Source organism: Larus michahellis, chromosome 1, assembly GCF_964199755.1.
Source record: "Larus michahellis chromosome 1, bLarMic1.1, whole genome shotgun sequence".
In the NCBI taxonomy this organism is placed as follows: domain Eukaryota; kingdom Metazoa; phylum Chordata; class Aves; order Charadriiformes; family Laridae; genus Larus; species Larus michahellis.
In genome coordinates this window covers 104,012,871-104,035,152 of record NC_133896.1, presented here as the reverse complement: position 1 = coordinate 104,035,152, position 22,282 = coordinate 104,012,871, and the positions used below count along the sequence as shown (strand labels likewise).

Genomic DNA, 22,282 nt, shown 5'->3' with positions numbered 1-22,282 from the left:
TCACTTAATGCTGAAAGGCTTCATTGTTTACTGTATTACCAGAACATGCATATGCGCTTATAAATGGGAGGCATTTATCATTCTCAAACAGTGATGAGGTGGCCACGGTTCATGAAGCAAACAGAGCGATGAGACTCAAGAAATCTGGGTTCTGTTTCTCACTGGGCGACAGATTTATGCAACCAAGCAACTGCATCTTTTCCTATTTTAATACTCTATTTGTAAACTGTAGATGATATTTTATTATGCTGCAGAGTGCTTTTAGATTAATGAATTAAATTCCCTGATTGATCATTAAACAAAGAGACTTCTTCGCAAATATAATCATCAGCACAATGAAATATGAGACACTCTTTGATGAGATGCAGAGGAAGTAGGAAATCTCTCATTTAACAGAGCTACAGTATTTCTGTAACATCAAGATGTATTTTAGTCCACCTTCACTAAAAGACCATTTTCTACAATGACTGAATTTTGTGGCCTTTATATGGAATTCCAATTTTACTGTATTTATGAAATAGAGAAAGAAAAAAAAATAAGTATATAGGTAACTTGAGCCCTTACAGGGATGCAGCCTCTCACAACTCTTTTGGGGTGTAGTACGCCCACCTCCTCTTTGAGTGGCCATGTACCTCAAGTCCTTTGAGCTTACAGATGTTTTAGCTTTAGCAGCACCTGTACGGCGCAATTGCTGCCAGCCCTTTCTTATAGGTCACATTGGTCTCATCACAGTCCGCAACTCTCCCCAGCACAGAGCTCCAGCGTGCCTGGGACCAAGGCAAGCTCAAGGCAGGACAGCGCAGGAGCACAGCACATCAGAAAAAAAGAGCTCTCACTACTGGGAAGTGACTTCTCTCGTGTGCACCTGTGAATCCCAAAGCAGGCAACCTGCCATCGGGTCTGAAAAACAGCAGACTGGCTGTTTCTGTACCAGAGAGGATGTGCTCTCCGAAAACTAACAGTTCACTACAGTCATCTTTTTAACACACTTTAAACAAGAATAGAACATGGTGGAGGAGGTCAGAAAGTAATAAGCAACATTATTCTTGGAGAGTAATCTTCCCCTACAAAAGTCCCTGGGGGTACCAGAAATGCTAGCAGCAATGATTTTCCTGAATGAAGAAGATGAGCTGGACCCTGTCAGTTCCTGAGCTTCGTTTGAATCCAAGTGTGATAAGAAAAGGTTGCATGAACAGTCAAAAAAAAAAAAATAAAATGCAGCATTGGTGAACTATACAACAACTGGGTACTGAAGAAAGGGAGGAAAAAAAGGAAATGGGTATAAACACAAGAAAGAAGGCAGGAAGCAAACCGCAAGTACGTTATGAGACGTACTCATAGTCACAGAGGAGCTTGCAGGAAAGCCCAGAAGATCCACCTGGAGGTGAAGGTGGGAATTCAGGTGTGGAGCAGGAGTAGCACCTTGCACAGCACTGGAGCCCGGCACCCGCATCTGGCTGGAGCCATCGCCTTCAGGTGCCCGATGGCACGCAACAGCTATATGCATACAGACGAACTATCAGAAAGAGCTTTCATTTTGCCCCCTTCCAAAAAGGGATGAAATCCTGTATGAAACTTGCTTGTATGACAACACTGTGATAGGGAACAAGTCTCTTTCACCTGTGCAACCAGCAGTCACGGGGATGTGATCATCCAGGCTTGCCTCACCGCAGGTGCCATCCACCCACCTCCCCAGAGGATCCTGGGGCAGCTTTGTGCCTGCTGCCACCTCAGATGCACCACAGGACTGGAGGGGACAGAGCTGCCAGGTGAGCACCTCAGCTCAACAAATCTACCAGGCATCTGAGGGAAATCAGAGAATCACAGAATCGTTTTGGTTGGAAGAGACCTTTAAGATCACCAAGTCCAGCTGTTAACCCAGCACTGCCAAGTTACCACTAAACCATGTCCCTCAGCACTACACCTACGCGTCTGTCAAACACCTCCAGGGATGGTGACTCAACCACTTGTATTTCAGCATTAAAGAAAGTGTGAGCAAGAGACTGCAACTTAAAAAGAGAACATTTCAGCTCTCATAAAGAACATATAACATTTGTGAACAAAGCTGAGAAGATACGAACTATAAAGTATTAATGAAAGCCACCCATTCGGATCATAATAATTTACTGCATTATTTGAATAATTATTTTTGAACAGTGCTCTATAATGAATTATGAGCTTTCCTCAGGGAAAACAAGACTAAAACAGCTGTTAAAAATAGTAACTGAATCACAGTTCCAATTAAGCCCAGCAAACAAACGCTTTTTGGCTACAGACACTAGAGCTGCTACAGTGTTTAAACAACACTAATACTTAATTTCCACACCAAGTTTTGATTCTTTTCACTGCATATGCCTTGGTAGCTAGATCTTCAAAATAGAGTTTTAAAACACACTTCCCACATTTAAAAGTGTTAATTATTATTTTACGCCAAAGTTTGTCTCTCTCCATCAATTCAGTTAAATTCACATAAATTCAATTTCTTTTTGCATTAGCACCATGTGTTTTTAGATGAAATGTGTAACACACATTAGTTGTTTTTGAACATACCTTGCATTAGGTGAAATTCCTCAATTGCAAGTTTTGTTACTTGGCATTACTGACAGGACAATACATTACGTGGCAGCAGTGGCCTGTGAGCCAAATACGTCCCCTGGTCACAAAGCTTAGTTCACGCAGACTGCCAGCCCCAGCATGGGGTCATCTAGCCTGATCCAGCAGCTTCTGTTCAGGTTAAGATGGAGCCTCCCATGCTGGGACAAGTAGCCTCTTCAGGCTTCACCCCCATGGTTTCCATATGTTTTCAAATAAATCTCCCTGTCCTGTATTTCATAAATTACTCTCACAAGACATGCAAAGTGAGTAAAGGCCAGTCTTTCAGTTCTCTTTGTGGGATGTATCTATGTATTTATAAATATCTGTACAGAGATATCTGTATAGGTATGAGAGAGAGAGAAAATATATATCAAGACAAAAAGAGGGGGAAAAGGACAGTTTTTCTTTTAAGGCATTGAAAGGACTTATTTGAACCAGAAGACCAGACCCAAAGCCCTCAGGCATGCTGGAAATGCAGTCCTGTGACTGTAGTAATTTATGCAAATTTCTAAATTATAGGGAAGTTGCATGACAGTTGCAAACCATTTCAATATATTGCTAATTGAAGCATTTTTCATGCACATAGCTATAACAAAACTGTGATCACGAGGAATCTGTAAAATAAAAAAAAGCAATAAAAACAAAGCCTTTGGGTTATTGTGATTCCTCTGTAACAAGACATTTGAGGACAACTGGTGATATTTTTTGTAACTGATAGCAAATATTTATTTTTTAAAAAGTCTTGATGTACAAACATTCCATTAAGTTTCTTACAAATACCCAGTATACATAAAGCTGGCAGAATTGGACCCTGAACAATAAAAGTTGTAAAAACACCAGTGTGTACATAGATAGCTACCTATATTCTAACCTAAGTTGCAGCTGGACCAAATTACATCCACAAATACACTATTATTGCAAATATTTGTGCTGGTGAAGCTCAGCTGCTGCTTTTTTAAAAAACATTTTTTTACATTGAATACTTGCTAAAGAATCTCTTTAATTACTTATTTGTTTATTAAATTGATCATTTGAAAGTTGGACTCCATCTATTAGTAAAATCACACAGCCAATTGCTTTTGTTTTCTAATTGGATAACATGCACTTACATTAGTATCACACAAATGTTACCTATGTCACTGAAAAGTTTGTAAGTTCACGTTGATGTTAGTTATAGAGGCCAGCCATCTGGAATCTAAAAGAATACCACTTGACTAATATCACTAGCTCACCAACTGTCTTGTATTTTAAATTACAATATAATACAAAGTGGTTTTGAATCACTGAAGCTAAAGATCTTCACTAGGTAAATTGGCTGAACAATTGATTCATTCCTAATTTTGCAGATTTCATAATCTGATTTGTAAGGTATTTCATAAATACAAAAAGAAATTTATTCACTGATTTATTGTACTGCTTTCCCTAACTGTAGAGTGATCTGTTGCTATTTAAGAGGAATACCATTTTATAAAAAAGCCATATGTTCTCATCTCTCCAAGAATTTCTTATCGTTTGAAACATTTGGCTTGCTCCCATCCAATCAATGGGAACTTTGCAACGGATTTCAGAGACGGCACGAGCAACCCCTATATGCAGTCAGAGACTTTGCATGTAAAATGTAAAGACAAAAGAAAAAAATATACTCCACCAGGCAACCATTCCCCCATGCACCACCTTTAGAGAAGGTGAAAGCAAGCTTTGCTGATGAGGAAAGCATTCCTCCTCATTCAGGCCACTGCCGTTTTCAGCTGACAGACTCCAGCATGCCATCATCTGTCTCTGTCACAGGTTCCACTGACTCCTACTGAGAGCCAGCAACGAGCATCAATCCTCAGCCAAACAGCCTGCCAGCTATTTGAGATGGGAAAGCTGGCTTTCTCTACCCACCACTCTCTTACCAAAACAGGAACAGGGGAGACAAGGATAAAAAAGGATCCTGTGCAAAGGTCTGCAGGTCCACCACAGCATGAGACGGTGAAGTAAAAAGTTATGTCAACAACAACAAAGAAAAAATTATTGCTTTGATTTTATGAATAGCTGCTGATGCAGAAGGTGAGGCATGCTGCATGCACCATAACCCCTTCCTCCTGCCTTCTTCACACATGTCCCCATTCCTCAGGGAAAAGTAGCCACAGAGCCACTGGCTATTTTTACTATTTTATTTTCAGTAAACTCCTTCAGAATGAACGATCCTTTATTTTTTTAGGAAATGCTTTATTAGAAATTACGAAAGCCTTGCAAACATGCTCTTGATGAATCTCCAATGGGACTCTAAAAAACTTTTCATATCAACCTCTATCAATGGTTGTCTTCATAAACTTTTTTTTTCAATTTCTATACAAAAATCTCAATCGTCACACCTTTTCATGTTTTCAACTTGACATAAAGGAAACTCTTAATGGGACCTGGTGTGAATGATTCTGCTTACATCCAAGAGTCTCCAGTATGTAACAGTCAAGTTTGCCTGATTCCAAACTTCTTCATAATTACTAAAGGAAGGAAAGAATAATACTTTCTCTTCAACTAGGAACCTCCTCAGATTACTGCAGGACATGACTGTTATCCAAAAAGAGCAAGTGTTTCTAAATTGGTTGCAGAGACAGTAAGCAACATAGGTTTTATTCTTTGGTTTGTTTTTGAAACAACCTTTGGCTACAGTCAGATTTTCAACTCCTAGAAACAGTCCACAGAAAGTCAACAAAACACATCATCAAGCACCACAAAACAAGCTGCAATGCCCCAAATCAGATTTACAATCCATAATAAAAGACCAAAAGCCATGACCATATCAAAACACATCATCGCTAAGATGTCAAGAGTATTTCTGAAGTCCTAGGCTCATAGCAATAGCAAATAATTATTATTTTTTATAGAGTCTCCCAAATGATCGTACAAAACCAGACGTATCCCACAGTACAATGAATACATAAACTCATGTTCACATGTGACTTGACCAAACCAATCCAGGGAAAAATCCCCTTCCTGTCCTCAAACCTCAAATCTAGCAAAAAGATTAATGTAGAAGGCAGGAACAGAACATGGCATCAAAGGTCCCTAAGAAAAGTCAACTTGAGGAACGTCAATATCCTTGAGCTACATATGATTGCTAGCTGTGGCCAAACCAATGCTTCAGAGGAAAATAAATGATGATTCTATGATTCTATGCAACAACTCAAAAGCCAAATTACTATGTTAGAGTGGAAAAAAAATCCTTCCAAATAGTGGAAATTTTAAATCATGGTATGAAAATAATACAGACTACAAATAGAAAATAATTTATGAAAAATCACCAAATCAGTATGCTTTTTATTCTGCTATCTTTTTGAGACAACTATAACCTGGGACTTCTTTATCTGGTAAACTACTTTTACACCACCACATATGTATTCATGAATGCAATATAACATATTGTATATATTATACTGCATTCTTGAGTAATATATTAGAATATTTCCTGCCATACAAAAAGAAGAAAACACCTTTAGATTGCATCATTGTTTCACCTTGGTGGATGTGCAATCTGCGGATGCACATCTGGGGATCTGATGCTAACATGCAAGTGTGAGGTAACAGCTTGACTGCTATGACTGCAAGACAGACAAGGAAGCTTCCCAACAGATGGATAACTGACAGGCTATAAAATAATCCCTAATTATAAGAGAATTTGGGATAGATGGCATGCCTGGGTTTTAAGGCGGTAATTTAAACATACTGGCCCTGGAAACTAATTATTGCACAGAAAAACAATGTACTCTGTTCCAAAGAAGCCCTTAATCCATGTTTAAACAAGCTCTCTACTAAACAGACTTGTGCCTGAACACCTGCTTTTACCATAGGATTTAGAGGGTTTTGTGTGTTTTTCAATTAAAAGACTAATATTTAACTTTTGGGGGAAGAGCAGGGTCTACTTGTTCAGAGAAGAGATTAAGAATTAAAAGGTTAGGTTGTTATCACACTGCAGATGTGAATCAGAAGTAAAACTAGAAATCTGACTGAGTGAAAACTAACACGACTCGTATCATGAGCACATTGTAGATTCGCTGTGGATTAGAATGGATCAGTAGCATGGCTGCAGTGTGGAGGCGAACAAGGATTAACTCCTACCCAGCCCACTGCTACCCTCTTCCTCCAGCCTTCTCAGGGATTCATCACCCAATATCCTCCTTGTCAGAGGACAGAGACTGGGTGGACTCAAGCCTTCCCCTGCCACAGCCCTGCTCCACATACACCTCCTCCCCGGCCACAGCAGCTGTTTGCCTGCCAACATGCCATGATGCAGCTGTTCCCAAAGGATGGGGATGATAAACTGCACCTCTGAATCATACTTACAAAGGGAAACTATATATATACATGGCCACTGGCAAGTGCTTTATCTCATGTCCCTCTATAAAGTACTCTGCAGAGCAGGGCTAAGTCCACAGGACAGAAGGCTCTTTGAATCGCTGTACCATGAAAAAACAGTCCACTGAGTTCAGGACAAGATACAGCCCTTTGGCTTCAAAGTCGTTTCCGTAATTTCTGAGACACTGCTAGGTACATACTCAGATCTCTTGAAAATTCAGCGATGTAAAGAAACATCAAGGAACCATTCTTAAAGTACTGGTCAGAAGAGAATCAGAACATTTGCCTACCACCTTCCTCTGAAGGGAAGGCTCTTGAGAAAACAAGAAATCTTTGCTAGACTGCAACTTCATTTAGACAGTTATCACTGAAACATAGGAGATGTGTTCCCGTTTACTGTAGTTCAGATTAGCTTTAATCTTCAAGTGTGACACACTCATTATTACAATTTTATTATCATTATTTGCAGAATAATTCCGTGAAAGACCTACCATATACCCAAAACACAGACTGCAGTCACCACATTTTTCCCCAGTGAAACTTGAATATCTTTTTAGCAGTTAGGCACAGAGCAAACTTGTAAAGACACTATTAAATCATACTCCTGTCCAAACTCAAATCAATATCCTTCTTTTTCTCAAAGAGCCTCTTAATTTTTAACTTTTTTTTTTTCTTTTTTTTTTTTAAAGAATACTAACTGCAGCATTTAGGCTCCAATGAAACAATTACATAGGTATATTTACTTACCATGGTATATTTTTCACTCCATTCTTCTCTCTCCTCTTGTCCTCTTTCCTTTTCTGACCCTTTTAAAAAAATGTCTTTAGCTTTCTTTCTTCCACCATCTACTGTGGTTAGTGTGGGTAGAGAAAAGATACAGAAGCTGATTTCCCTTTTACTGTTCATTTCACTGCCAGTTCATCCCCTCACACAGTATGAGAAACAAGTACATCATTGCTTATTAAATGCCATAAACAGTTAGCAATTATATGTCTTTCTAATTCCGCCCCCTGTGTTAACAAACACATACTTGTACCGCCTTGAGGTGAAAGCTCTGGACACCCTGTCTTCACAGTCAGAGAAGTCAGAGAGTTTATACACTATAAAAATGGCAGCTTAAGGAATGGTCTAATAATGTATGAAACAGAAGGTTCGTTAGCCATGATTAACTGAGATTTTGGAACTTTTTCTTCTTCTGCTAGTATGTTCTGCTTCCTACCCAACTCCTATTTTTTTTTTTTTTTTCTTTCAGGATGAACACCAGTTTTACAGCTGGAACAGTGATCTCACATTCATGGTTAATACACCTTGACTTCACTTCAAGTCACAATCCCTCAGCCCTGCTTTAGTTTTCCATATTATTCTTTTGAGAGCACAACCTGGAAATTCCTAGAACAGATTTGAAGAGCAGCTTGTTAAATAACTGCCCATAGCTGTCATCTCAGTATTAGGATCCCATTACCAAAATAAGAAAAAAAATCCTGTTAGACCTTTAGAGAATCCAAGTTGTTTTGTAACCTGAAGAGGAACATTACAGCAGCTAAAGATGCCCCTGTTAAACTGGAACTACATACTATTGAATAATTTGCTTGTATTTGTTTGTATAATGACTACATTATGCCATTAAATATGAAAACAAAGGAGCAATTCTTATTTAGTGTCCTACAGCTTCCTACTATTAATGTGACATTAAAAAAATGCTACAAAACACATTTATAAATAAAACAATTCTATACATGCATACCTAAATCTTAGAATTACCTCTACAGAGACTAAGGGACTGTTCAGGTTAGGTCAGATCGTGTATGAGTGAATTCTGTATAAGGTTGCAGAACATCAAAGAACAAGTTTAATATCTGATTTTAATATGTTTGCCAAGCGTTATGTCTTTTCTACTTCAGCTGGGTAGCAGATGACCATTTCAACATATTTCACTGTTTTATAATAATCACCTTAGAGATTTTTTTCTTTTTTTCCTAAGAGAATGAAAGAGTTTTTTTCTTCCTTAAACAACATTTTTGTGCCACATCCTCATCATATAGAGGGGGCGAACAAATAAAGATGCATTCTTTGAGGTAAGTACACTGTTGGTGGAAGGGTTTTGGTCATTTCTTTACTGGCATTTCTTAGAGATAAGAGCTGGGTACTTCTGAGTAATTTCTTCCATTACTCGCCTTCCATTAAAAATCTCTGCCAAATCAAAGAGAAGAGAGTCTTAAGCATTTTTCACGTAGAACTAGTTTCTGTGAAAAATGGTTTCTCCAAACTGGAGGACAAATGAATTCTTCCTAGGATTTTGAACTCCTGATGACTACCTTACTCCTACACATAAACTGACCACTACAGCCTAGGCTGAGCACACTAAACGACTACTTTCATTAGGTTTCACACTACTACACTCAATTTATTAGAATTTAAGTATGTGTATAAAGGCACTGTGACTTAAGTGAATTCCTAAATACTCTGCTAAAAAGCATATGAACTCAGGTATTAGACATCCCCTCCAACAATGCTTGTCATTTTGGTTGAAAATTTTGAAGCAATCGTTCTATGAAACTTTGATAGGTTTTTACAGCACAAAGAGTGGCCTGGACAGGGTTACGAACAAACTGTATATTTTTAAAGTCCGTAAGCCTTGTCTGTCACTTAATCACCATTATTAATAAAAATATAATATTTAAAAATAACTACAAAAGAAGTCTCATGGGATAAGGTACGATACAAAAAAGCGTACAGATTGGAAATACCAATGGCAAGTAAAAATGCATTACTTCAACCATGTTGTTGAAGAGAACTGTCCTGTATCACTTCTGCAGTTATTCAGGCTTGGCACAGCGTCAACTTCTACCATATGGCTTTTTCTTCCCTTGTTGAAAGTGAATCTTTCTGTCAAAGAGCAGCTGTTCTAAATTATCACATCAAATTTTAACCTTACAGTAGACAACCACTGAACCCACGGATTCATGACAGTGAAATAGTTTGCCTCCTTGACCTATGAAGGATTTGTCGTTGCTTAGGTCCGTTTCTGCCTTAGCACAACAGCTACACCAATCGTCAGGGTATCCGATGCAGGCAGGTACTTACAGCTGAAGCTACAAATAAATTTGAGGCAACGAACATCTCATCTTCTCTCCCCAAAAAGACTGTGTGAAGTCCAAGTTAGTATGTTTCTGTTGTGCTATCAAGAATAAAACTGCAATTTCAAATGCAAAGAAAATGAGGCATTACAAACGCAACCCTCGTTATTCAGTTTGTAATCCAAAGAAACAGTCAAGTCTGATTCTTCTCCTGCAGTCTAAGTATTGCAATAAAGTCTGATATCAATTACTGGTTATTTAGATGTCTGCCAACAGCATGTTTTGACAACATCTTGTGCTTTACGCTGAGAAGCAGCAGACATATAGAAGATTCTTGTCGTCTTGTACTCATCTTTCAAGAAGGTTCTTACTTTAAGAGCATTTTCATTGAACATTATCAAAACTTACAGTTCTCACTACAATTGCTCTCTATTAAAGTCTAGTACCAGCTGTCAGTTGTAATGCAAAGCCCTGTTAGCCTTTATAAGTTCCACTCTGGAACTAATAAGGGATTGTCAAATAGCTCTATACACAGGCGGGAGTGGCAGAGAAACTGATGGAAAAAGCGTGTGTTCAACAAATTCACACCGACAATACAATCTTTGTGCAACTCTGAGCTAAGCTGATATTGAAAGTCACCAAGGACAGTACAAGCAAAACATGCCCAGGATGATACTATTAATTTAGTTTTTAATCTTTTGAAAGCCTGCAAAGAAGCGAAGCCATTAAAATGAAAAGGTTAAGGAAATGCCAGCAAGATCCCTTAGGATTCTCTGTAATAGACATCCAAGAGATATTTGCAGTAAAATCCTGCACAAAAATTCAACAGTAGTGGTCTTGAACATATAAGTGTCAGAGAACTAAGGCAAAAATTTCTGTGTTAGAAAGAGGAAGCAAATGTCTCACACATACTTGCTAAACCGTAAAGAGTCTGGATCAATATCCAGTATGTTCCACTACTTTGGGACAGGTTTGTCGGGGGTTTTTTGTTGTTTGGGTTTTGGGGGTGGCGGGGTGCTTTTTGCTGCTTGAAAAGCAGGTGAGGGGACAAGGAAGAAATTGCCAAAATATGCAAAATGTGGCATAGCAAGCACCAACTCTAAACTGGTAAGAGATCTGTATTGAACAAATGTACAGCACAACTGGATTAAGTTGCATTTTGTGAGACATTAGCACTTTTGCAAATATTTGATTTTCTGAGTGAACCTTTCCATTTCCCAACTAGGTTCCAATACAAAAATTCAATTCTGAATTACCTAATTATGTCATATATTGACACTGTAGCACTGAACAACTTGGAAAGAAGTATTAGGAGAGCTTTCTTAAAGAACACTAGCACTGGTGTTCTTTAATGTTCCTAATCATTGAACATTAAAAACTGAATAGAAATATTTATAACCATGTTTTTGTTTAAATATTTCTATCACAATCCGCAAGAAGTTTAGTAAAGATTATTCTCAAGTAACTAGAGCACCAAACCCACATTCTTCTAACTTGAGAATATGTATAATGTTGTATCAAAATAATGTATATTCTAGTAATTTCAGATTGTTTCTTTTTAATTTTTGCTTGTTTAGGACATGTGACAAATGTGCTCACAAACTGTAAGATCCTGCCTAAGAAATTTTGCCTTTAAAACGTGTATTTTAAATCTGTGGCTTATGACTGACAAATTATAGAATATTTTCAAAATTTGTAACAGTGAGAAAATGTTACATAAAAAGTTGGCTGTGATCTTTCTGAAGTATTCAGTGCAGCATAATTCTTCCCCTATGAAAAATCATCTGGATATCTCTGACATAATTTTTGTAAGAGTTAAATAAATTCTAAGCAGGCAGGTAAATCCTTCATTGCGTGCTCTGTTTAGAATATAAAGCGGAGGAAAACAATGAATATTTTACAAATAAAGTGATTCATAATTTATAGCTGCTGTCATTTTAGTTTACTAGCTTGGAAGATTAAGAGTCCCTTTTAAAAAGCATCTCTCTTGCTTTTTAAAATCAAAACAATACTTCAAACCGAAAGAAAAAAATACACATCAAACCTCTGCTTTAAAAAATATGAATCCCTGGCTTTTTCAGATTTCATGTAAAAGCAAATGCTCTTAATAGTTCTGTTATTATACGATATATCATATGATTCATTCCTACATTTTATTAAACATAATTGTCCCTATACAGAGCGCAAGAGTTAAAACCACACACTTTTGTAACCACACATCCAAGCCACTCGGCTATTTCCAAGAGAAAACGTTATCGCCTTTGCCGTTGCAGCAAGCTCGTGTGCCTTCCGTCTGTTTCCACTTGCACAAACTTGAGTAGTTCCTCACACTACCTTTTTCTCTTTATATGTAAAATTATCTTTTATCTACTGATATAAGAAAGGAAAAAGTATATTTACTTATGCAGAGACAAAACAGTTATTTAAAGCATAGGAAAAAAAAAGAAATCTAGAGAAATGGTTTTCATCCTTAGTATTAATGATGTTTTCCATACTTTTATCTCAAGTACAGCATTCGTTCTACTGAAAGAATTAAGCAATGTATGCGATGGCTCAGATTTAGCAGCCACAGATGGCATTCCTTTCATATCTCCATAAACTCAGAGAGAGAAATATGATTTCGGATATGCTCACTATACAACTTGAAGCACTGAATAATTTAGTGTTAGGGGAAATTTTGTGAAGTCATTTTTGCAATAACCAGGCACAGTGGGCGAACTTCACCTCTGCCTCTTTTACCCCTTACTCCCTCTTCTCCCATTCAACCACCTGATTAATTGCTAAAAATTATATACATAAGGAAGGACTGTTGGATTACATTCTCTTTTTTCTTCTGGCTTTGTTATAGAAAATGTATCAGTCACTTGTGGTTAAAACTTACAATTTTATTAGATAGTATTACACAGAAAATTTACAATTCAGACTTACTCAATTCCAGCAACTAAAATTTAGAAATTATACCTATGACAGCATGCAGAAAATGTATGTCTGTGCTTTTCAAGTCATTCTGTTCAAGCCCACCAATTTAATTTTCCATTTGACAACTGGAGCCACAAAGCTTCATTTTGGTCTAAAGGGTCACCTGTTGGAAGCATTCAAAAGAGCATCCAAGCTCTCTCACACTCCCACATGGATAAACAATTGCCCACTGCATGTGTTCTAATTAAGTATATCATCATGAAAAATATCATTCTCCATGTCCAGCTAGTCTTTCTGAAGTGCATGAAATAAACCAAAAGAATAGACACATTCAGGATGGAATAGGTTTATTAGTCCAAGCCTTCCAGTGGAGAATTTCCTTTATCATCTGGCTACTGCATTTTAAAAAACATCTCCTGAAACGAGGTTCCATTATTTCTCCAAGGAGACTTCCAGATTATTACAGAACTAAAGACATTTTTTCTACCATTTATCCTACACTTTCTCATTTATTTTGATACTATTACCCTAAATAACCAACCTTCACATCGTGAGATCTATTTCCTCTCTCTGGCATTCAAAACAAAACTGAGCCTAGCTTCTCCACATACAAATCACTCACTGGGCAGGTGATGTGAATGCTCCTTTTCCTTCATTGATCTTTGGGTTGCTCCAAACACTATGCCATTGCATAATCTCCTGGTGTACTTGCAACAAAATTTGCACACACAAACTTCATTGCCCTTTTCATAAAAATCACATTGTTTACTTTAAAGTTGTACAGAGACAGTCAAAGAGGATGAGTAGAGGTATGGAGCAATTAGCCTGTCCTCCAAATAAGAAGGCACTAATCGAGAGAGAGAGTTGGGAAAACAGGTATTAGAGATAAGATATTAGACATGAAAGAGATCTAGAAAATTGTTAACAGGGAAGCTGAAAAAAGAGCAGTTATTTTCTCACTATATGAGGAAAACCTTACCCAACTGACTTAAAACTGAAAGCTTAAACACAGCAAGAAGATATGTTTTTCACACAAGACAAGTTATGGCATTGATTACCATACAAATTTACAGAGATTAAAAATATAAATGAGTCAAAAATAGACAAATTAACAGGTGCCAGGTCACTGATTCCTATTATACATAGATTTTCTTACAAGATGTATCTTAAGTCTTAGGAAGTCAGTAGTTGATTGGCAGAACCTGGAAGGTATAGCCATTAAAGCACTGCTTTATACAGTTTCTTACACTTTTCCTTAAGAACCTGCCATTAGCCACTGTCAGAATATTAAGGCAGATCTGATCTACTATGGCTGTTTGATGGGGAACAAATGGAGATGATGAGTTATCCTTGTTGACTAGGGAATAGCATGGAGACTATCAGAGAGCTTTATGTTCAGTGTGCAGTTCCAGACAGTTGTTTTTTTTCCTAATTAAAACAAATTAAACCACAGTAATTCTAAGAGAGGAGATGCTATGAAGATGTAGTTTGGCCAAAATGACATTAAGACAACGATGAAATATTACAATAAGATTAAACAGACAGGACCACTATGATGCAAGTACTAACAAAGATGTAATAACAAAGAGTCTACAGCAGATGATATACACCATATTTAGTTAACATATGTATTAGCTAAGGAGGGGAAAAAAAGTATGAAAGAGTGGCTTTTCCAACATGCTCCCCGACACATCTTACCTTACCTTATGCAAACCTATTCCCTCCAAAATCCTGAACAGGTGCAAAAGTCTTTGCTAGAGGAGGTGTTAAATCTTAAGCTGTTATCCTAAAGTATACCACAAAGACCAGAATTCCTCAAGGTGAGGTATACAACTCGCTTTTGAGAAATCATTTCTACACATGGACACACACACTAATGAGGACAAAAATTGTCACAGCAAAATTGGTTTGGATTCTTTAAATGACAGGTATGTATCATATGTGTAAAATGCTTATTAGTTGGTAGGACGCAGAATAGAACAACAGTCTTTCCAACAAGAACCAGTATTCTAACTAAAGACAACAGTCCAATCTTAGCTTTTCAGAGCTTAAAGGCAAATTTGTTATAAAAACATATATGTTTATATATGTGTACATATATACACCAATAACAAAAAAAAGGCTTGAGCCTTATGTTGTCTTTTCCTGGGTATGCCCAAAAAGGAAGCAGTCATGTAAAATGGTACAATTTCTGCTATTTGAGGGCATCATTACGCCTTAATATTCTTCAATGTACCAAGAAAAGCTGTTCTGAATGAAACTTAAATAGGCTGATCATATACCATTAAGGTCCTTCATTTTAATCAGTAGCGATAATCTCCTGCTAATGCAAAATGATACTGTTTCTGAAAACAGCATTATGGAAACAAACAAAATTAGAAACAGTCTGAAGGGATCACATACTGACAGACAGTAAGTTGTTGAATGCTTCCAACTACTGTGAAGACAAGAATTTGTATTACTTATTACTCTTTCAAACTTCAGATGAAACATTTTTTTTCCTAAATTACGACTTCATTCCAGTCCATGCTTTTAACACCAATTCTGTCTCTACTATTCTTTTGTTGACAAAAACCCTAAAAAAACTAAAATCCCAACACCCTGAAAGAAGGAGCAAGTGAAGGAGAGAAGAAAAAGAACAGGAAAGGTGCAGGAGCAGCCTTGAGCCTGAGGTCAAAACTGAACTCTTTTTTCGAGCTTCTCAACTCCTGCTGCGTTACCAATGCTGACAAATGGGAGGTTTTGAATTACTGACTGCTTTTAGAGTGCCACTTCAATCACACCACACTGAAAATATTTGATAAATATGACTTCCCATAAAAGTTAGTAGAACATTATATGTTAAACCAGAATAAACCAGAATGACCTGTCACTATTGTTAATGGTTTCATCATATATCACTCCCTTGATCAACAGTTGGTGAGGGAGTAAAAGAAAAAAAAAAAAAAAAAAAAAAAAGGTTGGGGGGGAGAAGGAAAAAGAAAGAAAAAGGGAGTAGTCCTACGGCCTGATTTTATGCCTTCCAAATCATGTAGATATACTTACACATGGATGTGAACTCACTCAATAGGAGCTGCCTTGCCTACCCCAAATATCTGAGAACTGGTTTTTAAAAGAAACTATTTTATTTTACTTTATTTAGCTCAACTTTTGCTTAATTGTAGTCTGATACTTTCTGGAGTGATTGTCTTTTTGTGCTTATGTGTAACAAATTCTAAACCAACACCTTTCAACCATTTACAAGTACACAAGCTCTACAGTAAGCAAGACTACGTACAGTGGCTAAATGGTATTGATAACATTTTAGCATTTTTAAGTGTAGCTATGGGAGAAGCTATAAAGCATTTATGGATAATAAAATATCCTCTTCTGGATTCAGCTCTTAACAGAAGAGTTTAACTTGTTCTTCACAATATCAAGCATGCAGAGTAAGCCAAAAAGCATACTCAAAAGACCCAGCTCCCCAGTTTATTCATTTTGAGGGGAAAAAACAATTCAAAATACACTTAAAAGCAAAACCAAACGAAATAAAACACACTCTTACTCCTTTCCTCCCACACCTCCCTGGCAATTTCTGAGAAAAAGTCACCTTAATTTGAGCAACAGTTTTCACAACGACCTGGCTATGGTTTGGTGGGTTCTGGTTTGGTGAGCTTCTAGTAGCTTCCCCAGACTTGCCTCTTTGACCTAAAGATTGCTGTAGGACCAATGAAAAAGGAACAGGTGCTCTCTCAACCACGTTCAGAATACTTTAAAATTCTGTTCTTATGGATGCATGCATATGCACACGTACACAAACATACATACACCCCCCCCATATCTCAGCTACTACTCCTTCCATCCATTATATTTCTAGATATTACTGTTTAACTTTTAGTTAATTATTTAATGGAAGACCCTTTGCCACAGCCAGCACCCTTTAAGGCACTCTGTGAAAAGAGGTTTAAGATTCAATTAGCAAAAACCTTCAAATCGTACTTTTGTAAAAAGCAAAATGTGGACCAACATCACTTTGGTTGACACTGAAACTAGGTAAACATAATATGCATTTCTCTAATGTTTAAAAGATCATTTCTGTAAAAACTCAAAATCCCTGGTGTAGTCTTGTTCTTGGGAGCATTCACATAACCACAGTTTGCAGAAACCAAAAGTATGGAGAAAATTCTTTTGAGTTAAATACATGAATATTCATGAAAATGAAATTTTGAAGTTCAAATATTAATTTTTCAAATGTATCTGCACTTAGGAACTATGCTACCTGAAACAATGTTACCTGTTTTTTTTCTGACCAATCCCAATTAATCAACACAGCTCAGTAGCAAATATTATACATCAAGCCACGAAGTTTAAAAAAAATCACACAAAAAATTCAAATATTTTGACACAAACAATGCATTTGAGAAAACTATAATCTACTGAAAGGAAGTCCAAGAGTGGTAAGAGAGACTAGATTTGCTACATATTGTATTAACTAAAAATCAATTGTTGACCCTTATTAAATATTTTTAGCAACTTACATTATTTACACAGACTAAACAAACCCCATTTTCATGGTGATTTCATGAACTAATTTATTTCTCCCAAGAATTTGGAGAAAATTAACAGGATCCAATACACAGAGTAGGGACATAAAGTGAAGCCCCTGTTAGTAATTGAACTATGAACATGGAGGGCATTGTTACCTTGGCACGCAAAGCCTCTTTCTTCATAGCCAGCATTACACAAGCACTTCCCTATGGGCACTAGCCATTCTCCTTCTGTACTGCAATACATCTTGGGTGGCTCTTCCTCCTTGGAATGATTGACACAAGAACCCCGCACCTCCACCAGTGACTGGGAGTCCATGGGTACTGTATCTGGAAACATGGCGAGGTTCTTGACAGTGAAAGGGCACTTTTTGAAGTACACTCGCACCGAGACTAAGGCAACACACGCACCTACATCTTGAAAAGCCAAGTAAAAGCCTTTCCTGCTGACAGGTCCCACCTCGCGGACTTCTGTATTCAGCTTGAGAATTCGGTCCCCAAGATCCATTTGAGTGAAGCTCTCATCAGCTGCAATGGTGTCAATCTTTGTAAACTGATGCTCTCTGAACTTTACCAAATGGTCATCATCAGACTCCATATAATACAGATTGAAGGTCTCTTTGCAAGTGCCCAGAACTAGAGGGATACTATTACAGTCCCTCAAGGTAAACTTGAGCTCCACATATATCTTCTGAGCTGAATTGCGTGGAATCCAGTTTGTTCGCAGCCAATTGTTTTGACTATGATCCATAACGTTGCATACTTGGTAAGTTCTGATTGGAGTATAATGCTCATCAACACCACTAATCTCTTCCCACTGGGGAAAAAAAAAAAAAAGAAAAAGAAAAAAGAAAAAGGAAATATTTTATGATTCATGATTATACCAATAAAAATCACATTTAGAGACAAAAGCTGTGAAAAAGCAAAAATCAGTTTGCTTGGACATCATTAAAATAGACAACAAAGTCTGGCTGAACTTGCACTTACTTTTTTCCTATTAAAAAATATAATAAACATCTTAAGTGAACACAGAATTCACCATTAGAAGTCAGTTTTTACCCAGTTATTTTAAGGTGGCGTGAAAGAGATGCTACAGTTGTTTTGCATTATTTAAACCCTGTGATTTCTTAAAACTATGTGCAGTGCTGTCCTTTCAATCATGATCCCAACAAGTCTTTCCTACAACCCCATTCACCTCAAACAGAAGAGTTTCACTAGGACAACATCACATTTTCACTATTAGAATCAATTGGTATTTCAAAGATTAAACAACATTTAAAAACTTACCAAACAAAAGCCAATGGCTCCCACTGAAATTCCATATAATCACGATAAAATGTTACGGTTTTAAATTTATTCAAAGCATGACAATTGATTTTGTTTGGGATACACGTCCTCCGGACAAACAGTCAACCTTAGCCCAGTTTTCAGCGTTATTAAAAATTACCGCCAACTTACGATAAGTATGTTGATTACTGAATTCTTCTACAGAACTATATAGGCTATGATGCTAAAATGTTTTTTGGAGAATACATAGTGATCATTTGTTTTTACATCAGTCATCAGCTGACAAACTTACTTGACCCAGACAGGGAAGGAGTGGGTTTCCTATTTGTGAATTATTCAGGTACCAGTACTACCTGATTTCTGAAGTCACACTTAGCAGAGAGGATTATTTAACAATTATAGGAAAAAAGAAATCCTACAGGGGTACTTGAAGTAAATAATTACTGTTAGTCATTTACCATACACAACTAAGTGACTTAAGATGCATCTTTCTCTGCTTTCTCCCTGAATGGATGACTAGGACTAATTTATTTTTTTTTTAAGGTCATAATTCCTCAGCTTTTACCCACACGAAAACCACAGCTGCTCTATATTCTGAGTCTTAAAATACAAAATGAAGAGCCTTACCACTAAAGTGCTAGAATTAAAACTAAAGTGCTAGAATTAAAACTAAAGTGCTAGAATTAAAACCCTTCCAGGTCTTCTAAGGCCAACCCGCTGCTCATGCAGGGTCAGCCAGAGCAGGTTGCTCAAGATCCTGTCCAGCCAGGCTTTTGAATTTTTCCATGAATGGAGACTTAACAGCCCCTCTGGGCAGCCCGTACCAGTGTTTGATTGTACTCAGAGTAAAAAGGTCTGTCCTTATGTTTAAATGCAATTCCCTGTATTTCCGTTTGTATCCATTGACTCTTGGTCTTTCACCGGGCACCAGAGAGAAGAGTCTGGCTTCATGTTCTCTATATCCTGCCATCAGGCATTTACACACACTGGTAAGATCCCCCTGAGCCTTACCATCTTCTGTTCTATGCTTCAAACTTTAATTACACATATAAAAGAGGTAAACTCCTATCATGACAATGACGCACATACTAAGAGAGCACATGGTAGCACAGCAGCTACAGAAGTCTCTGCTTCACTGTCACCCACACCCTCTGCAAAACACACAAATGCTGCCCCACACAACCAGATGCAGTGCAGCTGGGGAGCAGCAGAGCTTCAAAAAGAGCTGCTGCATGGTACAAAAACTGGAGATGTGAAGTAGACAGAATTAAGTACGTTGGGAGAAATCACTGCCACTCTTGGGGGATGATGACAAATAAGAACTCCAACCAGCAAAACATCTTCCCTCAAAAATCAAGTCACATCTCTGCTACATTTAAGATCTCAGTCTAACAATTATTAACTGTACATAAGCACCTTTTGTTGAAGGATCCTAGTGTACTGCAGAGCAAACATTAGGAAGGTACTACACCCGCTCTACCAACACAGAAACCGAAGATATAAGTGTTAAGTGTCTTTACATTTTCCTGATTTTACAAGACATGCATCACACACACACAATGAAAGAAAGAAAGGGGAAAAAAAGCGGCCATACCAGAGTAACATCTGAGAGTTCTCAGTCCCAACTCACTGACTTAAGGAAGTTTGCTATGACTAAGGGCTGGTCTGCACAATGAAATTGTCCATGCATCACTGAAGATGTGATTTTAAATAATGTTATTAAACCAGTAGATAAACACAGTATAAATACTCTTCCTTTAATTGAAACAAAGTTTATTTTACTTCACTTTACAGATCTGACTGTACACAAGTTTTATCTCTTCCTGACTAGTTCAACAGAGTTAAAAACACAGTCTTGGATGTGCATTCAGCAGCTGAAATGTTGCGGCAAGCCATAACATGCTACATCGTCAAAGCGAGCTAGCAGTACAGGGACTTTCTGAGTCAAAGTTACTACACTGGAGCTTATGGCCATTTGGGAGTCGGGTGCCACATGGCAGCCCATCATACAAGGACAAGCTCTTGCCTGCATAAGAAGCAGCTGAACCCTGTCTCACAGCCTTTGCCAAGTTCCCAAAACTGAGTGGAGGACCCTCCTCTAACAGATGTCCTTGTACAAATACAGCCCCTGAACCAATAATCTAATCCTGTGGCAAAAAAACATTCAGATACCATAATTGCCTCCCATGAAGCTGGATGTACCTTTTAACTACAGGTCTTACCTGGACACATAAAAATTCAGTTACAACAACTGGATGAAACTAGATAAGATTATATAATGAAACATAATTTTATGGACATTTAAAGAAGCTCACACTGACTGCTAAGTGAAATTATTATTATCTCTTCCATATAATTTCTAATCAGTTCAACATATTTTACATGTCCAGTGGGAGACAGAAACAAAACCAGGAACTTGCAGAATTTAAAACGTCTCCACAGCAGATGTTATTTTTCTGAACAAATCTCACTGCAATTTTTTTTCAGACGTTTCTTGTCCAACATGCTTACACAGACAGTTAAATGCAGATGTATGAATGCACAATAAAGGTGGCACCACTACTATGTTCTTCACCTAGAAGTTGCAATGTGCAGTTATCATTTCATTAATTTGCAATGAAGACCAAATTGCTTCGAAACAACTGTAGTCCATGTCAGTCCTCTTACATAAACAACAAAATTTAAATCTATCATTTAACGCTGAAGCATTGCTGAATGGAAGCACCAATTTCACACTGGGTGCTGACTTGACAAAAATACTTTAACTGTTACAAAACTATGGGGGATTGCAGCTATTGCATTAGAAACAGTTAAGGTGAAATAAGTCACTGAAACCACAGGAAGAGTGTCCAAATCAGAACACGTACAAGATTCAAGTCGATTTGTGACTTCAATAATTATTATGATAAAAATAAAAAATAAGCAGTATGTTTGCATTGCTCATACACTGCAATTTTTCCTAGTAAGCTATCATATTGCCATCCTCAAGTGATCTTAATTCTAAACCAATTATCAAGAACATCAAGACAATTTCCCTTTTGTGACCCATGAGTTTTTTCTATTGGGGTTTCTCAAACACCTATGTTTGTAGTTGTTTTATTTCTGTACTTGTAATTCATGTGTTCAACTTGCTCTGTAAAGTTACAGTAGTTACAAGATTACCTTCTTTAGGGGGAGAAAAAAAAAAAACAAACAAAACCACAAACCAACCAACTAAACAAACAAACAAACAAATGCAACAAACCAAGAGAGAGAGATATTCTTATTCCAGGGATGGAATAGAGTTGGAAGGGACCTTAAATATCATCTAGTTCCAACCCCCCTGCCATGGGCAAGGTCACCTCCCACTAGACCAGGCTGCTCAAAGCCCCATCCAGCCTGGCCTTGAACGCTTCCAGGGATGGGGCATCCACAGCTTCCCTGGGCAACCTGTTCCAGTGCCTCACTACCCTTACAATAAAGAGTTTCTTCCTAATATCTACCCTAAATCTGTATCTCTCTCAGTTTAAAACTGCTATCCCTTGTCCTACTACTACA

At 37.5% G+C, this 22,282-nt stretch overlaps 1 protein-coding gene across 4 annotated transcripts in view; it reads right to left on the bottom strand.

Annotated features, from left to right (window-relative positions):
• The window catches only part of EPHA3 (EPH receptor A3), a 231,343-nt gene that overhangs the window by 135,733 nt on the left and 73,328 nt on the right, over positions 1-22,282 (bottom strand). For 3 of the 4 annotated variants that reach the window (XM_074597693.1, XM_074597664.1, XM_074597674.1), the window contains exon 3: positions 17,615-18,275. In XM_074597693.1, coding sequence (XP_074453794.1) covers positions 17,615-18,209 — 595 coding nt within the window. In that variant the 5' untranslated portion in view covers positions 18,210-18,275. The remainder of the gene's footprint in view (positions 1-17,614; positions 18,276-22,282) is intronic. The other variant, XM_074597684.1, reaches the window with a different exon arrangement.